The sequence below is a fragment of the Trichechus manatus genome, unplaced genomic scaffold (genome assembly GCF_000243295.1).
Source record: "Trichechus manatus latirostris isolate Lorelei unplaced genomic scaffold, TriManLat1.0 scaffold00170, whole genome shotgun sequence".
In the NCBI taxonomy this organism is placed as follows: Eukaryota; Metazoa; Chordata; class Mammalia; order Sirenia; family Trichechidae; genus Trichechus; species Trichechus manatus.
In genome coordinates this window covers 2,549,096-2,568,843 of record NW_004444106.1, presented here as the reverse complement: position 1 = coordinate 2,568,843, position 19,748 = coordinate 2,549,096, and the positions used below count along the sequence as shown (strand labels likewise).

General features: G+C 53.3%; 2 protein-coding genes across 3 annotated transcripts; both read left to right on the top strand.

The window, feature by feature from the left end:
* Window positions 1-452: 452 nt before the first annotated feature.
* Window positions 453-1,461, top strand: LOC111822389 (uncharacterized). Its single transcript, XM_023740973.1, is given in 7 exon segments — window positions 453-600; window positions 848-964; window positions 967-1,069; window positions 1,071-1,113; window positions 1,116-1,186; window positions 1,188-1,212; window positions 1,214-1,461. Coding segments are annotated over 7 exon segments (747 nt in total). The 3' UTR covers window positions 1,454-1,461.
* Window positions 689-19,399, top strand: TAOK2 (TAO kinase 2). 2 transcript variants are annotated; one of them, XM_004386640.1, is made up of 19 exons: window positions 689-1,466; window positions 4,453-4,619; window positions 4,791-4,862; window positions 4,957-5,058; window positions 5,557-5,602; window positions 5,735-5,831; window positions 5,973-6,086; window positions 6,188-6,279; window positions 8,444-8,537; window positions 8,633-8,714; window positions 9,669-9,836; window positions 10,005-10,265; window positions 10,465-10,626; window positions 12,142-12,507; window positions 12,593-12,796; window positions 13,131-13,370; window positions 16,506-16,718; window positions 17,896-18,078; window positions 18,163-19,399. In XM_004386640.1, the coding sequence occupies exons 2-19, from the start codon at window positions 4,488-4,490 to the stop codon at window positions 18,682-18,684; spliced, it is 3,150 nt and encodes a 1,049-aa protein (XP_004386697.1). In that variant the 5' UTR covers window positions 689-1,466; window positions 4,453-4,487; the 3' UTR covers window positions 18,685-19,399. The 2 variants fall into 2 exon arrangements, with proteins under 2 accessions (XP_004386697.1, XP_004386695.1); XM_004386638.1 differs by lacking the exons at window positions 16,506-16,718; window positions 17,896-18,078; window positions 18,163-19,399 and having other exon boundaries at window positions 13,131-15,282.
* The last annotated feature ends 349 nt before the right edge of the window (window positions 19,400-19,748 follow it).

Here is a 19,748-nt window from a genome sequence, read left to right as displayed (position 1 = left end):
CTGTGTGACTGGGCTTTGAAAAATACCTGGTTTTGGTCCCATCTCTGCCACTTTATGTCTTGTTTTCTTCTGTGGAATAAGATTGATAATTCCAGCCAATTGGGAGGGTCACGTGGAAGTGCTTTGACATAAATGCAGTGTGACCTTGGGTAGGGTCATGCAAATCCTTCGGCCCTCAGTTTCATGAAGGGATTTGACTTAGTGAGTTTTCCCAGCACTTACGTGCCAAGATTCCTCTACTTGGGAGCCCACGTCCAGGCTGGATGGTTACCAACTTCAGAACAGTCCATTTTCCCGCCTTTTCTGCGCCCAGCAGCGGCCTTCGCTTACCCCTCCCAACCTCTCCCCTGAACGCAATCGCAGATCGCGGCTTCTCCTTTCCTGCCACCCGCGCCCCCTCAAAGCTTCCCCTAGCAACAAGCTCGAGCTCCGCGATAACGCGGAGCGAGCGCATGCGCCACAGCCTTGTCCGCGACCAGTGTCCGACCGCGCGCTGGGCTCCTCCCCCTCCAGGAGTAGTTCTTGTTCCCTCCTCCAGGGTCCGCGTGGCGGGGCGCGCGCGCACTCAGGCTCTGGCTGCCCATCTCCCAGACCGCGGTGGTGAGGAGAGAGGGGCGGGGCCGTTTCACTTTAGGGCTCCGCCCCCTTTGGCCCGGCATCCCTACGGCGCCTGCGCGCTCCCGCCCGGTCTCCATCTTGGAATTGGGAGGAAGAGGGAGAGGGAGATCGGGACGAGACCAGGGCTGTGTTGCGGAGAGAGGCTGAGACTGAGAAGAGGAGAGGGAGAGAGGGCACGGGGACGGCCGGCAGCGTCTTAGCTACAATTTTTCCGCTGTCCTCGGAAGAGAGAAGGGGAAAAGGAGGAGGCTGGGGCGGGCGTGGGGGCTGTCACCCTCGGACCCTGGCGTGAAAGGGGCTGTGCGGCCGGACGTCCTCGGGGTGGGCCCCCTGTCCGTGGCCGAAGACCCGGGCTCAGGCTCCTGGGTCCCGAATTTCCGGGCTTGGTTCCTCGCTTCTGAAATATCCGGCATCAGCCCCTCAGATTGCAGATATCTGGGACTCGGGTCCCAAACTCTAAACCTAGGGCTCTGTTTCATTGGATTTCAAATATCTGGGGTTCAGGCCCCTCGGTGCACCAGTATCCGGGGTTCATTCCCCAGGCTTTCAAATACCGGATTCAGTCCCCCGCGCTCAAATATCCGGGGTTCAGACCCCCACAGTCAGAAATCCGGGATTCAGCAACTGTCGCCCTCGAGGAGGAGGAGGACTGGACCGCGAGGTCAGATCAGGTTGTCACCCCCTCCCCTCCAGGGGAGGCTTCCCTGGTCCGCCCCTCAGGAAGGGCGAAAGCCGAGGAAGAGGTGGCGAGGGGAAGGATCTCCTTGCCCCTCTCCCTGCTTGGCAGAGCCGCTGGAGGACCCCAGGAGAAGGCGGAGGCGCTGGGGCACCATAGTGACCCCATCCAGGTGAGAAGCGGGGTGCAGGGGCGTGGGTCCCTGTGTCTAGCACTGAGAAGAAAGGGTGCTTCTTTCTGAGAAGCTGGGCCCAAGTAGGCCATCTCCTCGGGATGGGGAATCCCAGCTGGGCCAGTGGTCAGCCTCTGGCCAGCCTTGCCTTCTGTTGCCACCCTTTTTCCCTTCCTCTTACCTTAGTTGTGTCTGGTTGAAGGGGACCTCAGGTGACAGGGTCTCCTAGGTCATACCTAGGATGCTTGAGCTTATCAGATGGGTTTGCACTCCTCTGTCTGTTGCCCTGTTCAGTTTGCCCCTCACAGTCACCTCTAACATGATTATACTCCTTTTTCCTGACTGTTCTGGGGTGTTGATTCCCATGCCTCTAATCCCCATGGTGGGTCAGGATCTGCTTATCTGCTTTTGGGCCTGGTTCGGTTGGGTTTGTTGTCCTTGCAAAGAAGTGGGGGGGGGGGGCTGGCAATATTTTCTCCTAGCTGCACTTTCTAATCTTTTTGTGATGGTATGAATAATCTCGTACATTTGTTCAGTGGTCCACCATTTACACAGTGCTTTTACATCCATTTTCTCATGTGCTCCCCCACCACATTCACCCTGTGGGGGCTCTTTATTACTGTCTTCCCATTTTACAGTGAAGAACATTAAGGCCTGGAGAGGTTGCCCAAGGTCACACTAATGGCAGAATTGGGATTTGAACCCAAGTCTTGGATCAAGTCTTGCCCCTGCTCCATGTCTTTTCCCCTGAGCCTGGGTTTGGCAAGGGGTCCAGAGGAGAACAAGTTGGAGTGAGGTTTAAGAATGAGGGTTGAAATGATCTTCCTTTGCAGGAGGGTTATACTCAGGCTTTTCCTAATGGGAGGCTCTGGCTTCTGCTTTCTACCTCATGGATTTTTCTCTCTCCTGTGACCTTCATTTTTACCCTAATCCCAGATTTTGGCCCAGGTTCCTGAAAAGACTCTCTTGTGACAAATGATAGCCATAGTGGTGTCTCTTAATAGTTAAAGCCAAGCTGCTGGGGTAGGATGACCCCCAACGATTAAAGTGGTGTTGTGGCAACCGTGGAGGTGGGGAAGAAAAAATCCGTATGTTTAATATCTGTTAAGTGCTCCTAAGTATGGATCTCATTAAAATCTCAAAACAGCTGCATGTTGTAATCCATTTTACAGAAGAGAAGACTAAGTATAAGAAACTTACTCAAAGCCCTGTTGCTGTACCTTGCTGAGGGGATGTACTGACAGTGTAGCTTAGAGACCCATGGACTTGGTTTCTTCATCTGCAGAATGGAGATAACGTTGTTCAACTTAGAAGGTGGTTATGATTTAGCACAGATCTTGGTAGTCACTCAATAAATGTTCATTGATATTGTGAGGAAGAGCCACTATGTGATGTGGCACCCCTTACATGTGGCGTGGGGTCCTGGGTTGGCATTCTTGGACTGGGTGCTGAGGAAGAGGCCAGGAAGTTTCCATTAGCAAATTGTGAGCACCTGCCTTTACATGTGGGTGTGTGGTGGGGGTGAGGGGTGCTTGGCTGCTGGTAGGAGAAGGGAGAAAGGGGCTTGCTTTTAGCAGCCTGGGAGCTGCTGAGGGCTGGGCTGAGGGCAGTCAATCAATCTTTCAGGCTATTCTGAGTTCTCTGCGCCCTGGGGACCCACCACAGAGTCCCTCCAGCTTCCAACTGGGCTGAGGAGTCAGAATTAACAGCACAACAGGAAACAATGCACGATAGAATGTAATTACATGCTAAATTGTTAGATGTTTTTAAGTAGCTAGAACTCTACCCTAGGAGTCCAGCTCTGCTGAAGTCTCCTTTGTATCCTTGACTTGAGCCTAAGTTCCTACAAGTGCTTAGCCTGGCGTGGAAGCCCCTCGGAAAGCCAGTCCTGCAGGAGCTTTCTCTGGATGTTTGCCTGGCTGCTCTAGGGGCTCTTCCAAAGGCTGGAGTGGTCAGGAGAGGCTTCCTGCAGGCAGGGGGCTGAGAGTAATGAGCATGCAGGCCTGACTGGAGAGGAAAAGGTCCTGTTCTCCGACCTTGGAGAAGTCATCTTTCTTCTCTGTGCCTCAGTGACTTCATCTGTGAAATGGTGATGATGATCCCTGCCCTACTTGTGTCATAGGACTGGTCTGAAAGCATAGTGATGCAGGACCAACTTTGGGCAAGTAGCTTGACCTTTCTGAGCCAGTTTCCTCATCTGTAAAACGTGGGTTGTAATATTTACCTCATAGGGTTGGGTTTAGGATTGAATGATAGATAACACATGGAAAGTGCTTACTGTATGTGCTCAATAAATATTATTTGGACATTGAAAATGCCCTGTTCCTGTGTTATGGTGCTTATGCAATTAGACTGGACAAGTAAGGCAGCCCAGATCACAGAGAAGCCCCCAAAGCCAGGCTCCACTTACATTCCTGTCCTTCCCATTCTAGATCTCGGCCGCAGTGTCGCTACTCGCTTTTGAGAGTGAGTCTCCTGGCCCCTCTGGACCAGTACCCACTTCTAACAATGGCCGGATTTCCACTGCCTCCGGCCTGGCCATTTCCTGTCCTCTTCCAGGGTGTGAGAGGTTGAGGGAGGAGGGGGCCTCGCGCTGAGGGGAACAGGAAGGTGCCTGGAAATAGTTGGGGTATGGGACTTGCAGGACTGGACACTTGGGTCTCTGGGGCTCTGGTTGGGAAGCAGAATCCTTCATTCTTGAGGGGAGAGGCCAGAGTTGGTAGGAAAATGGGAACTTGTTGAGGGCTGAGGAAGATAGGGAAGATGCTTAGCTTCCCAGAGTCTTCCTAGCAGTTTTAGGGACTCCAGGGACCCGGCCCCCGTGCTCTGGTTGCCAGGGCAACTTCATTTTTTTGAGCTTTGATGTTTCTAATCTCCCCCTGCCCTTCCTCGTCAGTGCCTCCCCCTCATCAGGGAACTAGGGGAAGAGAAGGCAGAAACCCGAGGGCCTCTTTCCCTCTGTAAGGATCCCTTCTCTGTTCACCAGGCCAGGCCTCACTCCCAGGGCCCCCGGGGGCCACCATGCCGGCCGGGGGCCGGGCCGGGAGCCTAAAGGACCCTGATGTGGCTGAGCTCTTCTTCAAGGATGACCCTGAAAAGCTCTTCTCTGACCTCCGAGAAATTGGCCATGGGAGCTTTGGAGCTGTGTACTTCGTGAGTTGAGGCTTGGGAGGGTGGGATAAGGGTGGAAAATCTGTTCTTTCCGAGCAGCCCCTCTGCAGTGCTCTCCACACCAGCCTCTCCTGCCCTCTCCTGAGCAAGCAAGTCCTCCCGCTTCTTGATTCTCACTGGGGGCCTTCACCACCTTCTGATCTGGTCTCCTAGGCCCGAGATGTCCGAAACAGTGAGGTGGTGGCCATCAAGAAGATGTCCTACAGTGGGAAGCAGTCAAATGAGGTGGGTCAGTCTTGACAAGACTGAGTAGGAGGCAGGGGACCCCAGTCTCAAGATGCAGGCTGGGTGACCCTCTCCTCCCCTGGCCTCCCTCCAGAAGTGGCAGGACATCATCAAAGAGGTGCGGTTCCTGCAGAAACTCCGGCATCCCAATACCATTCAGTACCGGGGCTGTTACCTGAGAGAACACACAGCTTGGGTAAGCTGGCCTCCTGACTTTGGCCTGATCTTTACCCCTACTCTAGCCCATCCTCATCCTGGTCCAGGCTCTTAGGTGGGTCCTGTTCAGGATACTGCTGGGGGAAGGCTCGCCCTGACTGCTCTTGTCTTCAGACAAACCCATGAGCAGCAGTGTCAGTCCAGAAGGAGAGGCTGGCTTGAAGCGTGACATAGACTGTTAGCAGTTGGAGAAGGGCATGTGGGCTGGGGGAGGTGGAGATTGAATGGGGCTCTGAAGGGATTCTGATAGGAGTGGTGGTGAGCATTTTGGGCTCTTTGTAGGGGAGGCACTGGCTCCAAGGACTCCTCTCCCATCGCCCCTCATTTTCTCCAGTTGCCCTTCCTCCCTGTTATTACTCTGGGGGCTGTGCCTGAATGAAGAATAGGCAAGGAAGCTCTCTGCTTTGGGTCTCTGCCCAAGGGAGCTGGGCCGGGGTGGCCAGGATCTGCTGACCTCTGACCCTTGACCCTTCCTCAGCTGGTGATGGAGTATTGCTTGGGCTCAGCTTCTGACCTTCTAGAAGGTGAGTGACTCTTTGGCAGCCAAGAGGTGGGACAAGGGAGAGGAGCAGAGAAGCTATAGGAAGTGGTTAAGGGGCGCTTGCTCCGGTCCACCCTTCAGCTTCCTCAGATGATGTTTTTCTCTGACTCTCCAGTGCACAAGAAGCCCCTTCAGGAGGTGGAGATTGCGGCTGTGACCCACGGGGCCCTTCAGGGCCTGGCTTACCTGCACTCCCACAACATGATCCATAGGTACAAGTTTGCTGATGATGGCTGGCAGTGGGGTGCCCTCTACTCAGCTGGGCTACAGCCTCTTTCTGGGAAACTGGGTGCTGAAGCCCCATCCAGCCTTCCAGAGATGCATGTCTCATCCCTGCATTTTACCTCTGGCAGGGATGTGAAGGCTGGAAACATTCTGCTATCAGAGCCAGGCTTGGTGAAGCTGGGGGACTTCGGCTCTGCATCCATCATGGCACCCGCCAACTCCTTCGTGGGCACCCCGTACTGGTGAGTGGGAGTGAGTGGAGAGAGCTCCTGGGATGTTGGGAACAGGGAGTTGGCAGGGTCTGGGTGGGTGATGAACCTCTCTGTCCTGGCCATCCTTCCAGGATGGCTCCAGAGGTAATCCTGGCCATGGATGAGGGACAGTACGACGGCAAGGTGGATGTCTGGTCCTTGGGGATAACCTGCATCGAGCTGGGTAAGGACACTCTCTTCTCTGCTCCCTCATCCTCTTTCCTCCCCAAACCTTTCTCTGTTACTATCCCTGTGCCATCCCATCCTCCTAGGCTTCCAAGCTCCTGTCTAGTTTGTCTGCCCTTGACTGCCAATACAGCCAGCCATCAAGTCTTGCTAGTTCTTAGATTAAAGATTTGGTAGCATTCGTCTCTTCCTGTCCAACATCCTGGTTCTAAATCTTTGAGTGCCCACTGTGTGCCATGCACTCTGCTAGGTTCTGGGGTATAGTAGTGAATGAGGTAGACATAGTCCCTGCCCACATGGAACTTAAATTTGAGTTGGGGAAACAGTCGTGTTTTCTCTCAGTGTGACGAAAGCTGGCTGGAGAAGTTACAGGAGCCATAAAAACCTATAACAAGGGACTTGACCTAGTTTAGGGGCTGAGGAAGACCACATCGTAGCAGAGATGTTTAAATAGACCCAGAAGACAAATAGTAGTTAGCTATTTGGAGAATGTAGGGAAGAGCATTCCATATAGAGAGGACAGCATATGCAAAAGCTGAGAGGTAAGACCAGGCATGGGAAACTGAGACTAGCTTTGGTTGTTTAGAACATAGCGTGTAACACAAAGAACAGTGAGTGAGAAGGCCAGAGAGTTAGGCTAGAGTGAGTTCTTGAGACCTTGCTTCTTGTCTCTGCCATCCTACACAACTGAAACAATTATTTAGTGAGTTGGCATTTGTGAGGCCCCTAACACAGTGCCAGGCACTAAATTGTTGCCGTTAGTTATTCTTATTACCAACTTCCTACAGTGATCTTTTCTACCACCAGTCTCTTCTCCCTCCCACTTTTTTATATTACTGATGCCAGAGAAATGTACTTAAGCTCAGTTTTTATCCCCCTACTCAGACACAGTGCCATGTCCATCCTCCCTTACAATAGACTAAAGGTTCTGTTTTCCTAGGGGCTGGCTCTCACCTTCACAAGCTCCACCCTCAGTCTGTGCCTTGAACTTCCCCACTTCTCTTGCCTTGGTTTGTATCTTGTCGTCTACCAGAGGTGAAAGACTTGGACATGGCCTTTCCCTCCACCTCTACATTGCCCACGTTTATCATTTAAGGCAGGGGCCAGACGGGTGATGGAAGTATGTGAGGGAGGCCAAATATAAAAAAATATCTAGATCTGCCTGTTTTATTCCCAGTTTTTGGGAGAAACCAGGGTACAGAGAAGTATTTCTCTACCATTGAAAAAAGAATTAAACCTGATTATAAACGGCAGCTGACACTCTGGGACACAATGGGGGATGGAGGAGGCTGGGGCAAACTGGAGGTTGCCATTCCCATGTAAAGACGGTAGCTATTGTTTAGTTCCAGCCCATCAATATGCAGGAATGAAGACTCCAGTTTGTCAGGTCTGATTTTTTAAGAGAAACTGGAAATTTAGATTATGATCCTTTAATTATTATTTTTGACAACTAATAAAAAATCACTGTTTAGGCCAAAAATATAGATAAAACAAACCATGTGTCTTAGCCGCAGGGGGCTTCTGGCTTGCAACTTCAAATCTAAGGCCTAACTTTTAACACCCCTTTTCCAAAAGACCTTGCCTGAATTCCCTGCAAGCGTGCTAGCCTGAAGGCTTACCCCTCACCCTCAGCTTTGAAGCCATTTACCTGTCTCCTTCTTGTGCCAATTAATGCTTTAAACCTGGTGTTATTTATTTAGACCTATTTAGTCTTCCATTTAGACTGGAAGTCCCTTGAGGGCAGGAGCTGTCTCTTGTTCTTCTTTCTTTTGCTCATAACATTTAGCAATTTTTTTTGCTCTCATTTAGTACTTAATAAATACTAATTGAATCACTAACTGAATATGCTTTCTTCTGCCTTCTTTGTTGGTTTCCTGAATATTAATTTTTTTTTTATATAGCACTTCACAGTTTACCAAGTATTTTTGCGTATATTATTTTCTTTCATCCTTACTCCCCCCCATGTGCAATGGGGAAGATAGGTGTTCATTTTACAGAGGTAAGAATGAATTGAGACTCAACAGGATTATGAGAATTGTTCAAGGTTATGCAGCAAGGAAGTAAAGGAGCTGGGGTTTGAACCCAGGTCTTCTGATTTCCATTCTAGTCTCCTCTGCCCACCTGCCACCTCTCACCTTCTCCCCCTTGACCTCTCTCTGTAGCGGAACGGAAACCACCACTGTTTAACATGAATGCGATGAGTGCCTTATACCACATTGCACAGAACGAGTCCCCCGTGCTCCAGTCAGGACACTGGTGAGGACTGGGATTTCTGGGCACAGGGGTTAGGCCATGGGATAACGCTGCCTGGCTTATGCCCGCCCTTCCTCCCCTCAACCTGTGACTTCCAGGTCTGAGTACTTCCGGAATTTCGTTGACTCCTGTCTTCAGAAAATCCCTCAAGACAGGCCAACCTCAGAGGTTCTTCTAAAGGTGAGGGCTCACAGGCCTAACATTCTCCTAAAACTATAGCTTATTAAAGCCACAAGAAACCCCTTGATGAAATTGTTGTTGTTCATTGCTGTCTAGTCAGTTCTAACTCATGGTGACCCTGTGTGTGCGGAGTAGAACTGCTCTGTAGAGTTTTCTAAGGCCTGTCTTCCAAGTCGCCTCTGGGCGGGTTCAAACCACCACCTTTTTGGCTAGTAGTCGAGCACTTAACCGTTTGTGCTACCAGGGTCTCCTTTCAGTGAAATCAGTGGTTCTCAATACTTCCTCCACCAGGAACTTCATTTATGAATTCCCACGCCCATCCCTAGCACCCAGTGGACTCTGTGTTTTATAAGATTTGGTCTACCAGGCTGCTTTAATTTATTAATTGTTTTCCCATCTTTTGTTAATCAAAGATGTATATAAATACAAGCCAGAGCTTCTGGTCAGCGTGAGGTAACCAGGATTACCTGATGTGATTCGGGCCCAAAGCCTGTGTAGCCTTATCATGGGTAAATGTATGGTTTCCCTAAGGTGTTTTTTGAGCTATCAAAAACGGAGGGACTCCCCATTACCTTCATTGATCCATGGGACCTAAGATCCTTAGATTGCCTAGTTTGACTTATTCATTTTATAGTTGTGGGATACTTTGTGAGGCCAAGAGAGGCCACGTTGACATGTCCAAGGTCACACAGCACTTTGGTAGAGGACCTGGGCTAGAACCGACATCTCACTGTTTTTGTCTGTCAGCCATGCCTGGAGGAACAAGAAACTGTCTGGAGATAGAGACTGGGCAGAAAAGAAGGTTATTGTGGGAGGAGGTGTTGGGACAAGACCAGTATCAACCCATAGTAGGCATGGGCCCCAGGGAAGTATCTCAGGCCAGAGGGAATGCTGAGACCCCTGGGTTATTGGGGGCAGTGAGTGGCAGCAGACCTCAGTCTTCTCTCCCCACAGCACCGCTTTGTGCTCCGGGAGCGGCCACCCACAGTCATCATGGACCTAATCCAGAGGACCAAGGATGCTGTGCGGGAGCTGGACAACCTGCAGTACCGTAAGATGAAGAAGATACTGTTCCAAGAGGCACCCAATGGCCCTGGCACCGAGGCCCCAGAGGAGGAGGAGGTGACCCATCTTGCCCTACCACCCTTCTTTAACCCCATGCTGTGCCTATCTCCCAGCAGCTGCTGGCTCCTCTCCCCGCCACACACCCTCTGTCTCCTTGTGCAATCTCCATGCACACACCCCTTGTCCTTCCCCTTCCCTGCCCAACAGCCTGCGCCCTGTCCACAGGAGGCGGACCCCTACATGCACCGGGCTGGGACGCTGACCAGTCTGGAGAGTAGCCACTCGGTGCCCAGCATGTCCATCAGCGCCTCCAGCCAGAGCAGCTCTGTCAACAGCCTAGCAGATGCCTCAGACAATGAGGAGGAAGAGGAGGAGGAAGAAGAAGAAGAAGAGGAGGAGGAAGGTCCTGAAGCCCGGGAGATGGCCATGATGCAAGAAGGGGAGCACACAGTCACCTCCCACAGCTCCATCATCCACCGGCTGCCGGTATGCAGCTCAACCTGAGTGGGCCTAGCAGAGGCAGGTAGCCAAGCCTAAGCTCTCCCCTCAGGAATCCCTTGGGTTCCCTACTCTCCCTCCCTAAGCCTGACTGCTTCTTCCCCAAGTCTGACAGGTCTCCTCAAGTAGCTCCCTTTGGGCCAAGTCTCTGTGCCTTGGGTATCCGTTCCACCTTCCCTTCCTCTAGGGCTCTGACAACCTGTATGATGACCCCTACCAGCCAGAGATGACCCCAGGCCCCCTCCAGCCACCTGCAGCCCCAGCTCCCACCTCCACCACCTCCTCTGCCCGCCGCCGGGCCTACTGCCGCAACCGGGACCACTTTGCCACCATCCGCACGGCCTCCCTGGTAAGTACAGCCATCTCTGCACTGCCTGCTTGCCGTCCATTTTTCTACCACATCTGAATGCTCCAGACTGTCTTTTCTAAGTCCAGAAATTATTTTCTCCCTGTTGGCACAGGATTAAGTCCAGGTTCTTCTCTCAAACTTTCTGTTGGCTCTTGCCTTCTCCTCACCTCGACTCTTCCTCCCCTGTCCCCCTCCCCCCAAATTATTTTGGTCACATTTCCCTCTTCTTGTGGCCCAGCTTAAATAACATGTCTTGGGTGCATTCCAGGCTCCTCTGGCCAGTCGAATGCTCCACATCCCTGCACACAGGCACGTCTGGGCTTCTGCTGTGGCACTCCTGAGTAACATTATGACAGGTCTGCTAGAGTCTGTGCCCCTAGAGAGCGAGGATGGTGTTCAGGTGTCTGCTTTACCCTCATGACTGGCTCAGGCCCACACACGTGCATGTGTCTAATCTTTCCAGGTACCCTGGGAGGGGAAGGGATGCTCACATCTGAGAGAGGATAATGCAGCTGCGGCTCAGAGAGCTGCTTGCCCAAGTACCTTCAGTGCTTCTTAAGCTCTGTAAGCAGGACCTACGTCCTCCTAAAATCAAGCCATAGTAATCTTCTCAGTTCCCAGAATAACAAAGAAAAAGGTTAGAATTTTTATGTTAAAATGTGGTTTTTCATCCAAAATAAATCTTTGGGTTTGAGCATTTGTGCACCAGCTGTCCCCTTAGAGGCCACTGGATGGGTCTAGTATGTTTTTTTTGTGGCCCCTGTTTGTGGCTGGTGGTTCTGCTAGGACAGCTCTGCAGATCCTGTGATGCTTGGTGCTTTGCAGAGAGGTCTGTGACTTCCAGAGACTTAGCCACCTGGACTAGTTTGAGATCCACTGACAGAGCCAGCTGGATGAACCTTGGATGAGGACATCCAGACCCAGTGTTCTTGCTACTCTGACGTCTTGTGGCCCAGATCCCAGCTCAGCACTTGGGGTAGAGTAGGCCCTCGGTGTTGCTGAAGGGGGAGGGAAGCCAATACTTACTGGTTCATAGAGTGTTTCAGACACTTTTATGTATGTGTCAAACTTAATCTACATAGCTCTCTCTGAGGAGATATGAGTGCCTCTTTTAACAGATAAGGGAACTGAGGCTTAGAGAAGTTAACTTGCTTGAACTCACATGGTTAATAAGTAGCAGAACTGGGGTTTGAGCCTAGGCTTATCTAATTTCTTTGCTCTTTTGACCGAATCTGAATTGTTCCTACTTTTGTGCCAGGCCCAGTGCTTAGTGCCTTTATCATTTTATCACACCAACCTGTGAAGTAGATAACGTCTACATTATCCCATTGAGGAAATAGGCTCAGAGAGATTGTTTGCTTTATGATCACAGTGAGGTGAGGAAAGTACCAAATGGCATTTAAATTTTACTCTGCCTGAGTCTAAAATATATGCTCTTCCCCTTGGAGCACAAAGACAATCTGGGTTAATAAGATGGGATCCAGGGCTGAGCACCATCTCCCCCCCTGCCCCCAGGTAAGCCGTCAGATCCAGGAGCATGAGCAGGACTCAGCCCTGCGGGAGCAGCTGAGTGGCTATAAGCGAATGCGACGGCAGCACCAGAAGCAGCTGCTGGCCCTGGAGTCGCGGCTGAGGGGTGAGCGTGAGGAGCATAGCGCACGGCTGCAGCGGGAGCTCGAGGCACAGCGGGCTGGCTTTGGGGCCGAGGCAGAAAAGCTGGCACGACGGCACCAGGCTATCGGTGAGAAGGAGGCACGGGCTGCCCAGACCGAGGAGCGTAAGTTCCAACAGCACATTCTCGGGCAACAGAAGAAGGAGCTGGCAGCCCTGCTGGAGGCACAGAAGCGTACCTACAAACTTAGGAAGGAGCAACTAAAGGAGGTGGGACAGGGCTGCAGCTGTGGGTGGGACTGGTGGTGGGTGAGGCAGACCCTGACCTCCCTGCTCCCCTGCTGCCCTGGTGCAGGAGCTCCAGGAGAACCCCAGCACACCCAAGCGAGAGAAGGCAGAGTGGCTTCTGCGACAGAAGGAGCAGCTACAGCAATGCCAGGCAGAGGAGGAGGCAGGGTTGCTACGGCGGCAGCGCCAGTACTTTGAGCTGCAGTGTCGCCAGTACAAGCGCAAGATGCTGCTAGCTCGTCACAGCCTGGACCAGGACTTGCTGCGGGAGGTAGGCCTCCTCATCCTCACTCCCCTCCTGCTCTGTTCACAGATTCCAGGCACCAACCCTTTTGCATTTTTTTCACTTGCGGTCTTCTTTCCCCTCTGTCTCATTCGTGTTTTGACTCAGTTTCTCTTCAGCACCACTTTTGCTGCCCATCCCCACCAGACCCTGCTAGAGTTTCCTTAGACCTCTCTTCCCATGCTAGCCAGCTTACACCCTTCATCTCCTGCCTCCCCTCACCCCCAGCTCCATCTGCCAAGGAGTACTCGGGCTGTCACTTCCTTGACACCAACACGGCTCCCTGACTGGGCCCCCGGGCCCTCCCTCCCTTTCGCCCCAGGACTTGAACAAGAAACAGACACAGAAGGACTTGGAGTGTGCGTTGCTGCTACGGCAGCATGAGGCCACACGGGAGCTGGAGCTACGGCAGCTCCAGGCCGTGCAGCGCACACGGGCTGAGCTCACCCGCCTGCAGCACCAGACGGAGCTGGGCAACCAGCTGGAGTACAACAAGCGGCGTGAGCAGGAGTTACGGCAGAAGCATGCAGCCCAGGTTCGCCAGCAGCCCAAGAGCCTCAAAGTACGTGCAGGCCAGCGCCCCCCGGGCCTCCCGCTCCCCATTCCTGGGGCTCTGGGACCACCCAGCACAGGCACCCCTAGAGAAGAGCAGCCCTGCTCATCTGGCCAGGAGGCAGTCCTGGACCAAAGAATGCTGGGAAAGGAGGAGGAAGCGGTTCCAGAGAGAAGGATTCTGGGAAAGGAAGGGGCTACCTTGGAGCCAGAGGAGCGGAGAATTGTGGGAGAAGAATCAGGAACCCCTAGTCCCAATCCAAAAGAACACAGGAATCTAGCTGATGAGGAAGTTTGGGGTCTACCCAGGGAGGAGATAGAGGAGCTTAGAGTCCCATCCTTGGCACCCCAGGAGAGGAGCATCGTGGGCCAGGAGGAGGCTGGGGCATGGAGGTTGTGGGAGAAGGAGGATGGGGGCCTCCTGGATGAGGAGTTTGAGCTTGGCTGGGTTCAAAGCCCAGCTCTGACCCCAGTCCCTGAGGAAGAGGAAGAAGAGGAGGAAGGGGCTCCAATTGGAACCCCTAGGGATCCTGGGGATGGCTGTCCTTCCCCAGACATCCCCCCAGAACCTCCTCCAACGTATCTTAGGCCCAGCACCGCCAGCCAGCTCCCTGGCCTCTTGTCTCATGGCCTCCTGGCTGGCCTTTCCTTTGCAGTGGGGTCCTCCTCGGGCTTTTTGCCTCTCCTCCTGCTGCTGCTGCTCCCATTGCTGGCAGCCCAGGGTGGGGGTGGCCTGCAGGCAGCACTGCTGGCCCTTGAGGTGGGGCTGGTGGGCCTGGGGGCCTCCTACCTACTGCTTTGTACAGCTCTGCACCTGCCCTCCAGTCTGTTCCTACTCCTGGCCCAGGGTACTGCACTGGGGGCTGTCCTGGGCCTGAGCTGGCGCCGGGGCCTTCTGGGTGTGCCTCTGGGCCTTGGGGCCGCCTGGCTTTTAGCCTGGCCAAGCCTGGCTCTACCGCTGGCAGCTATGGCAGCTGGGGGCAAGTGGGTGCGGGAGCAGGGTCCCCGGATGCGCCGGGGCCTCTCTCGACTCTGGTTGCGGGCTCTGCTGCGCCTGTCACCCATGGCCTTCCGGGCCCTACAGGGTTGTGGGGCTGTGGGGGACCGGGGCCTGTTTGCACTCTACCCGAAGACTAACAAGGATGGCTTCCGCAGCCGTCTCCCTGTACCTGGGCCCCGGCGCGGTAGTCCCCGCACTGCCCAACACCCACTTGCCCTGTTAGCAAGGGTTTGGGCCCTGTGCAAGGGCTGGAATTGGCGCCTGGCACGGGCCAGCCAGGGCTTAGCCTCCCGCCTGCCCCCCTGGGCTATCCACACACTGGCCAGCTGGGGTCTGCTGCGGGGTGAACGGCCCAGCCGCATCCCCCGACTGCTACCACGCAGCCAGCGCCGCCTGGGGCCCCCTGCCTCCCGCCAGCTACCACCAGGAAGTCTAGCTGGGCGGAGGTCCCGAACCCGCCAATCCCGGGCCCTTCCTCCCTGGAGGTAACCAACTCCAGCCCTTCCCCAGCCCATACCTAGAGCATTGAGCACTTTATCTCCACTACTCAGTGAAGTTTCTCCAGAACCAAATCCTCCCTTCCACCCCTCCTTCTTCAGTGTACTTCCCCAGCCCTTGGACCTCTAGACAGGCTGCCTCCTCTGCCATGGAGTCTGGAAGTTACACTTTGTGTTCTCCTGATGCCCCTGCCACCCCCACCCTAAGTTATTGCTGTCCTCCCGCTGTGTGTGTGCTCATCCTCACCCTCATCGACTCAGGCCTGGGGCCAGGGGTGGTAGTGGGTGGGAAGAGTCATGTTTTTTTTTTCTTCTCTTTGATTTTGTTTTTCTGTCTCCCTTCCAACCTGTCCCCTTCCCCCTACCAAAAAAAAAAAGAAAAAGACAAACACAAATAAAATATCTGAGCGGAACTGTACCTTTGGCCCAGGCTGCCTCTGTCTGCTTTGTCCTGCCGCCTAGCCTCCCTGGTATGCCCCCAATCTAGACCCTTGACCCCCAGTTCCACGACCGCTTCACCACCATCTACGTTATCTTAACCCCTTTCACTCCTCAACCTCATCCTCTCTGGCTTCATAGTTTCATTACACTACAACCACCCCCAGCTCTGGGGTCTGGGCCCCTGTTGAGCTTCCACAGAACTTCTTGGTCCCACAGTTCCCTGTTTGTAGGTTCCTTCCAGAGAGCCCTTTGGTTCTGGGTCCTTTGTCCTCTGAGCCCTGCCTTTTATCCCAATCCATTCCCTCCATGGTTCCCTTCTGTCTGGGAGCAGAATTTCTCTCCTGGCATCGAGCATTACCGCAGAGGGTTGGGGGATGAGACTGCAAACCCTCCACAGTGGGGGAGGGTGAGCTTGGGGGGCCAGGCAGAGAGTGTTGGAAGAGTGGAAATGGGATTGGTTGTGGGCTTGGGGTGGGAGCTGAGTGTATAAGGAGTGGGGCTGGGATGTGGATCTGGTCAGGAGGGTGGCAGCTGCTGGCCCATTGAGTTCGCCAGGCCCTTTCTGGCCACTTCCTTTGCCCCTTTCCCTTACGTGGCCCAAGATGGGGCAACCCCTTCTTATCCGTCTCTTAGCTCAGTGCTTACCCTCCTTCCCTCCCTTCCTCCCTGAGGTGCCGAACCTGGGACTTCTCTGTCTTTCCTTAGTGTGTTGCTTTCTTCCATGGGTGTTTTGTGTGACTTGGTTTTCTGACTCTTATGCACATTCTTATATTTGCTCACGTGTTTCTATCTCTAGGTCATACTTTCTCCCTCTCTGCATGGTCAGAGCTTCTTGTGTGTAGTCAGTATTCCACACAGATTCTTGGTTCCCTATCTGTGAACATGCTGTCTGATGCTCTTCCTTGTCGGTTTTCCACCCAGCTCTGTGAATGTGCTCTTGGAACCTGTCTTGTTTTCTCTGCATCTCTTGCCCAAGAGCCTTCCTGATCTCTCAACACAACCCCATCTCTCCATGTCTGTCTGTATACAGCTCCCCCCGCCCCCTCTGTCTAACATGTTTTCTGTTTCTCTCCCTCTCCCTGTCTCTGCTTCTGTCTCCTCTCCTCCTCTCTCTTCTCCCCCTCTCCCCTGGTTGTTCCTCCTCCTCCTCCTTTTCCTCTTCTTCCTCCCCCCGCCCCCATCTCCCTTCAATCCATCCACTGCGTAGTCTAAGGAGCTGCAGATCAAGAAGCAGTTCCAGGAGACGTGCAAGATCCAGACTCGGCAGTACAAGGCTCTGCGGGCACACTTGCTGGAGACCACACCCAAAGCTCAGCACAAGAGCCTTCTTAAGCGGCTCAAGGAAGAACAGACCCGCAAGCTGGCAATCCTGGCCGAGCAGTACGACCAGTCCATCTCAGAGATGCTCAGCTCGCAGGCGGTGAGGCCTGGGGTCCAGGGAGGGAGCATGGTGGCAGTTGGCTTCTGTATTTACATGTAGTTATGGGTGGTGGAAGTAAGGGATGTAGACAGAGATGGGCCTTTTTTTGCCTGGGAAACTCATACTCTTCCATTGTTATTATTCTCTCCAATGGTTTTATCATCTCTCTTAGTGTTTTCTTAAGGTATTGACAAAGCCGGCTTACCTGTTGTACCAAGAACCACCAAGGAAATGAGTGGCTATAATTTTTTTACAGGGCCTGAGTTAGTTGAATGTATTTACAGGGAGCAGGTCAAAACAATTGTGGCCTTTGGGCCCATTTACCCAAAATCTGGAGGATTTTGAAGTTTGCTGTTCTAAAAGTGATCACACACAGCAGTGGGACTGGCTGCTTAAAATATACATATGTGCAAATGGGCTCCCAAAAAACGACCAAACTCACTGCCGTTGAGTCAATTCCAACTCATAGTGACCTTATAGGATAGAGTAGAACTGCCCCATAGAGTTTCCAAGTCTGTAATATTTACAGAAGCTGACTGCCACATCTTTCTCCCGCAGAGCAGCTGGTGGGTTCAAACTGCTGACCTTTTAGTTAGCAGCTGAGTGCTTTTAACACTGTGCCACCAGGGCTCCTCAAAAGGGCCCCCATTCCTTGCCAAGCTCTCTCACCCAAATCCCCCTTCTCAAAGGTAACTATTATTACTAATGACTGTGTATTCTAGGTTTTCTCCTATGCATATTTGGAAAATTATATAAAACTTCTACACAGAAATGGAATCATACTTTACATACTGTTCTCTAACTTCCTTTTTCCACTTAATATTTCTTGCACATCTTTCCATGTTTGTACACATCTCATTTTTAACAGCGTAGAGTTTTCTGTGGTATGAATGTACCATAATTTATTTAACCAAACCCTTATTGGTGGACATTTAGGTTGTTTCCAGTAGTTTGCTATTGCAACGCCTCTGTGAACACCTTCAAGCACATGTGCAAGTATACCTGGGGGATAAATTCCTGGAAGTGTAATTGCTGTGTCACAGGGTATGACGATCTTTAATTTTGGTAGATGTTGAGACTGGCTGCTGCTTGAAACCTCAGGGCCCAGGCCTACCTGGGGCAGCGGAGGATTATGGGGGTAGGGAGGAGGTCCCTAAAACTGGTTCTTTTTCTCCAGCTGCGGCTCGATGAAACTCAAGAGGCAGAGTTCCAGGCCCTTCGGCAGCAGCTTCAACAGGAGTTGGAGCTGCTCAATGCTTACCAGAGCAAGATCAAGATCCGCACAGAGAGTCAGCATGAGCGGGAGCTGCGGGAGCTGGAGCAGAGAGTAGCTCTGAGGCGGGCACTGCTGGAGCAGCGGGTAAGGGGGCTCGGCCTCCAGGCTGGGCGGGGAGGGCAGGCTCCCCACCTCTGGACTTTCTAACCTCTGTTCTGGGTGCCCCAGGTGGAAGAGGAGCTGCTGGCCCTACAGACAGGGCGCTCCGAGCGAATCCGGAGTTTGCTCGAGCGGCAGGCCCGTGAGATCGAGGCCTTCGATGCTGAGAGTATGAGGCTGGGCTTCTCCAGCATGGCTCTCGGGGGCATCCCAGCCGAGGCTGCTGCCCAGGGCTATCCTGCTCCACCTCCTGCCCCTGCTTGGCCCTCCCGTCCTGTTCCCCGCTCAGGGGCACACTGGAGCCACGGCCCTCCTCCACCAGGCATGCCCCCTCCAGCCTGGCGTCAGCCCTCTCTGCTGGCTCCCCCAGGTCCCCCAAACTGGATGGGGCCCCCAGCACAGAGTGGGACACCCCGTGGTGGAGCTCTGCTGCTGCTAAGAAACAGCCCCCAGCCCCTACGGCGGGCAGCCTCAGGGGGCAGTGGCAGTGAGAACGTGGGTCCACCTGCTGCCGCAGTGCCTGGGCCTCTAAGCCGCAGCACCAGTGTCGCTTCCCACATCCTCAACGGTTCCTCCCACTTCTACTCCTGAAGTGCAGAGCGCATGAGCAGATGAGCTGGACAGGGTGGGTGGTGCCTGATCCTGGAGGGCAGTAAGCTTGAGGCCCACCCAAGGGTCGGGGACAGGATGTCAGCTCCAGTTCCCTTCAAACCTCATCTCATGAGCTTCTCGGGGCTGGCCAGTGGCCCAGGGCCAGCTTGGGCATAGGTGCCTCAAGGCTGACCAGGAGCCCCTGCCTCCCCACCATGGTGCCGGGGCCTCCCTCCGTCACAGCCTAGGGAAAGGAGGGAGGTGTGCGTGCGTGTCAAATATTCATCTAGTCCCTTGGGGGAGGGAAAGGGTGGGTCTAGAGATATTCAGAAAACTACTATTCCCTGCAATGGGGCCGTGGACTGCAGATGCCAGAGCCCCCAGACCTGGGGCCTGGCAGAGCAGGTCTGGGGCGGGGAGAACAGGAGGAGGTGGCCTTCCTAGGAAAGAAGGATCAGGATGGGGTCTTGTAATTGAGATGCCTGGGTCTCTCCACTCCTCCGTTGCTGTCTGAAGTCCTGTGCCGTCTTGTCCTTTTTTTTTTTCTTTCTTCTTTTTTTTAATTGGGATCAGGGCTGGGACAGGGGACCAAGGGGAAGGACCTTGGAAGGGGCTTCTCCCAGGCATGGGGCAGTCATGGGGCCCCTCTCAGCTTATGGGTCTGGCACAGAACCCCAGTGCAAGCTTGTAATAAACTATTGGTTACTCTAACAGACCCCAGGACTCACCCTTTCTGTCTAAGCTGTGTAGTAAGGGCTGTTTTCAGCAGCAAGTGATAGTTTACTTGTATTTATTGGGCTGTGTAATTAAAAATTTCAGTTGTTTTTGATGGCTTCAGCCATAACTGGATCCAAGGCCTCAAAGCATGTAATCTGCCTCTTGGTCTCTTGATTTCCCTGCTTTTCTTTGCTTTAGCTTTGAGGATTCTCAGAAGGTTCACTTCACGCATAGGCTCCAAGCTTACATCTTACCAAGCAACCTCAACAGAAAGATTCCAGCAAAGTCCTGAGGTGACTTCATTGGCTTAGTCTGTAGCCAGAGGCATGGGGTCAGGTCTAGGTCCT

Coding starts and splice junctions, on each gene's coding strand:
- TAOK2 (XM_004386638.1), top strand. CDS start 4,488: ATGCCGGCCGGGGGCCGGGCCGGGAGCCTAAAGGACCCTGATGTGGCT. Junction 8,538..8,632: donor GTGCTCCAGTCAGGACACTG/GTGAGGACTGGG, acceptor TGTGACTTCCAG/GTCTGAGTACTTCCGGAATT. Junction 10,266..10,464: donor CCATCATCCACCGGCTGCCG/GTATGCAGCTCA, acceptor CCCTTCCTCTAG/GGCTCTGACAACCTGTATGA.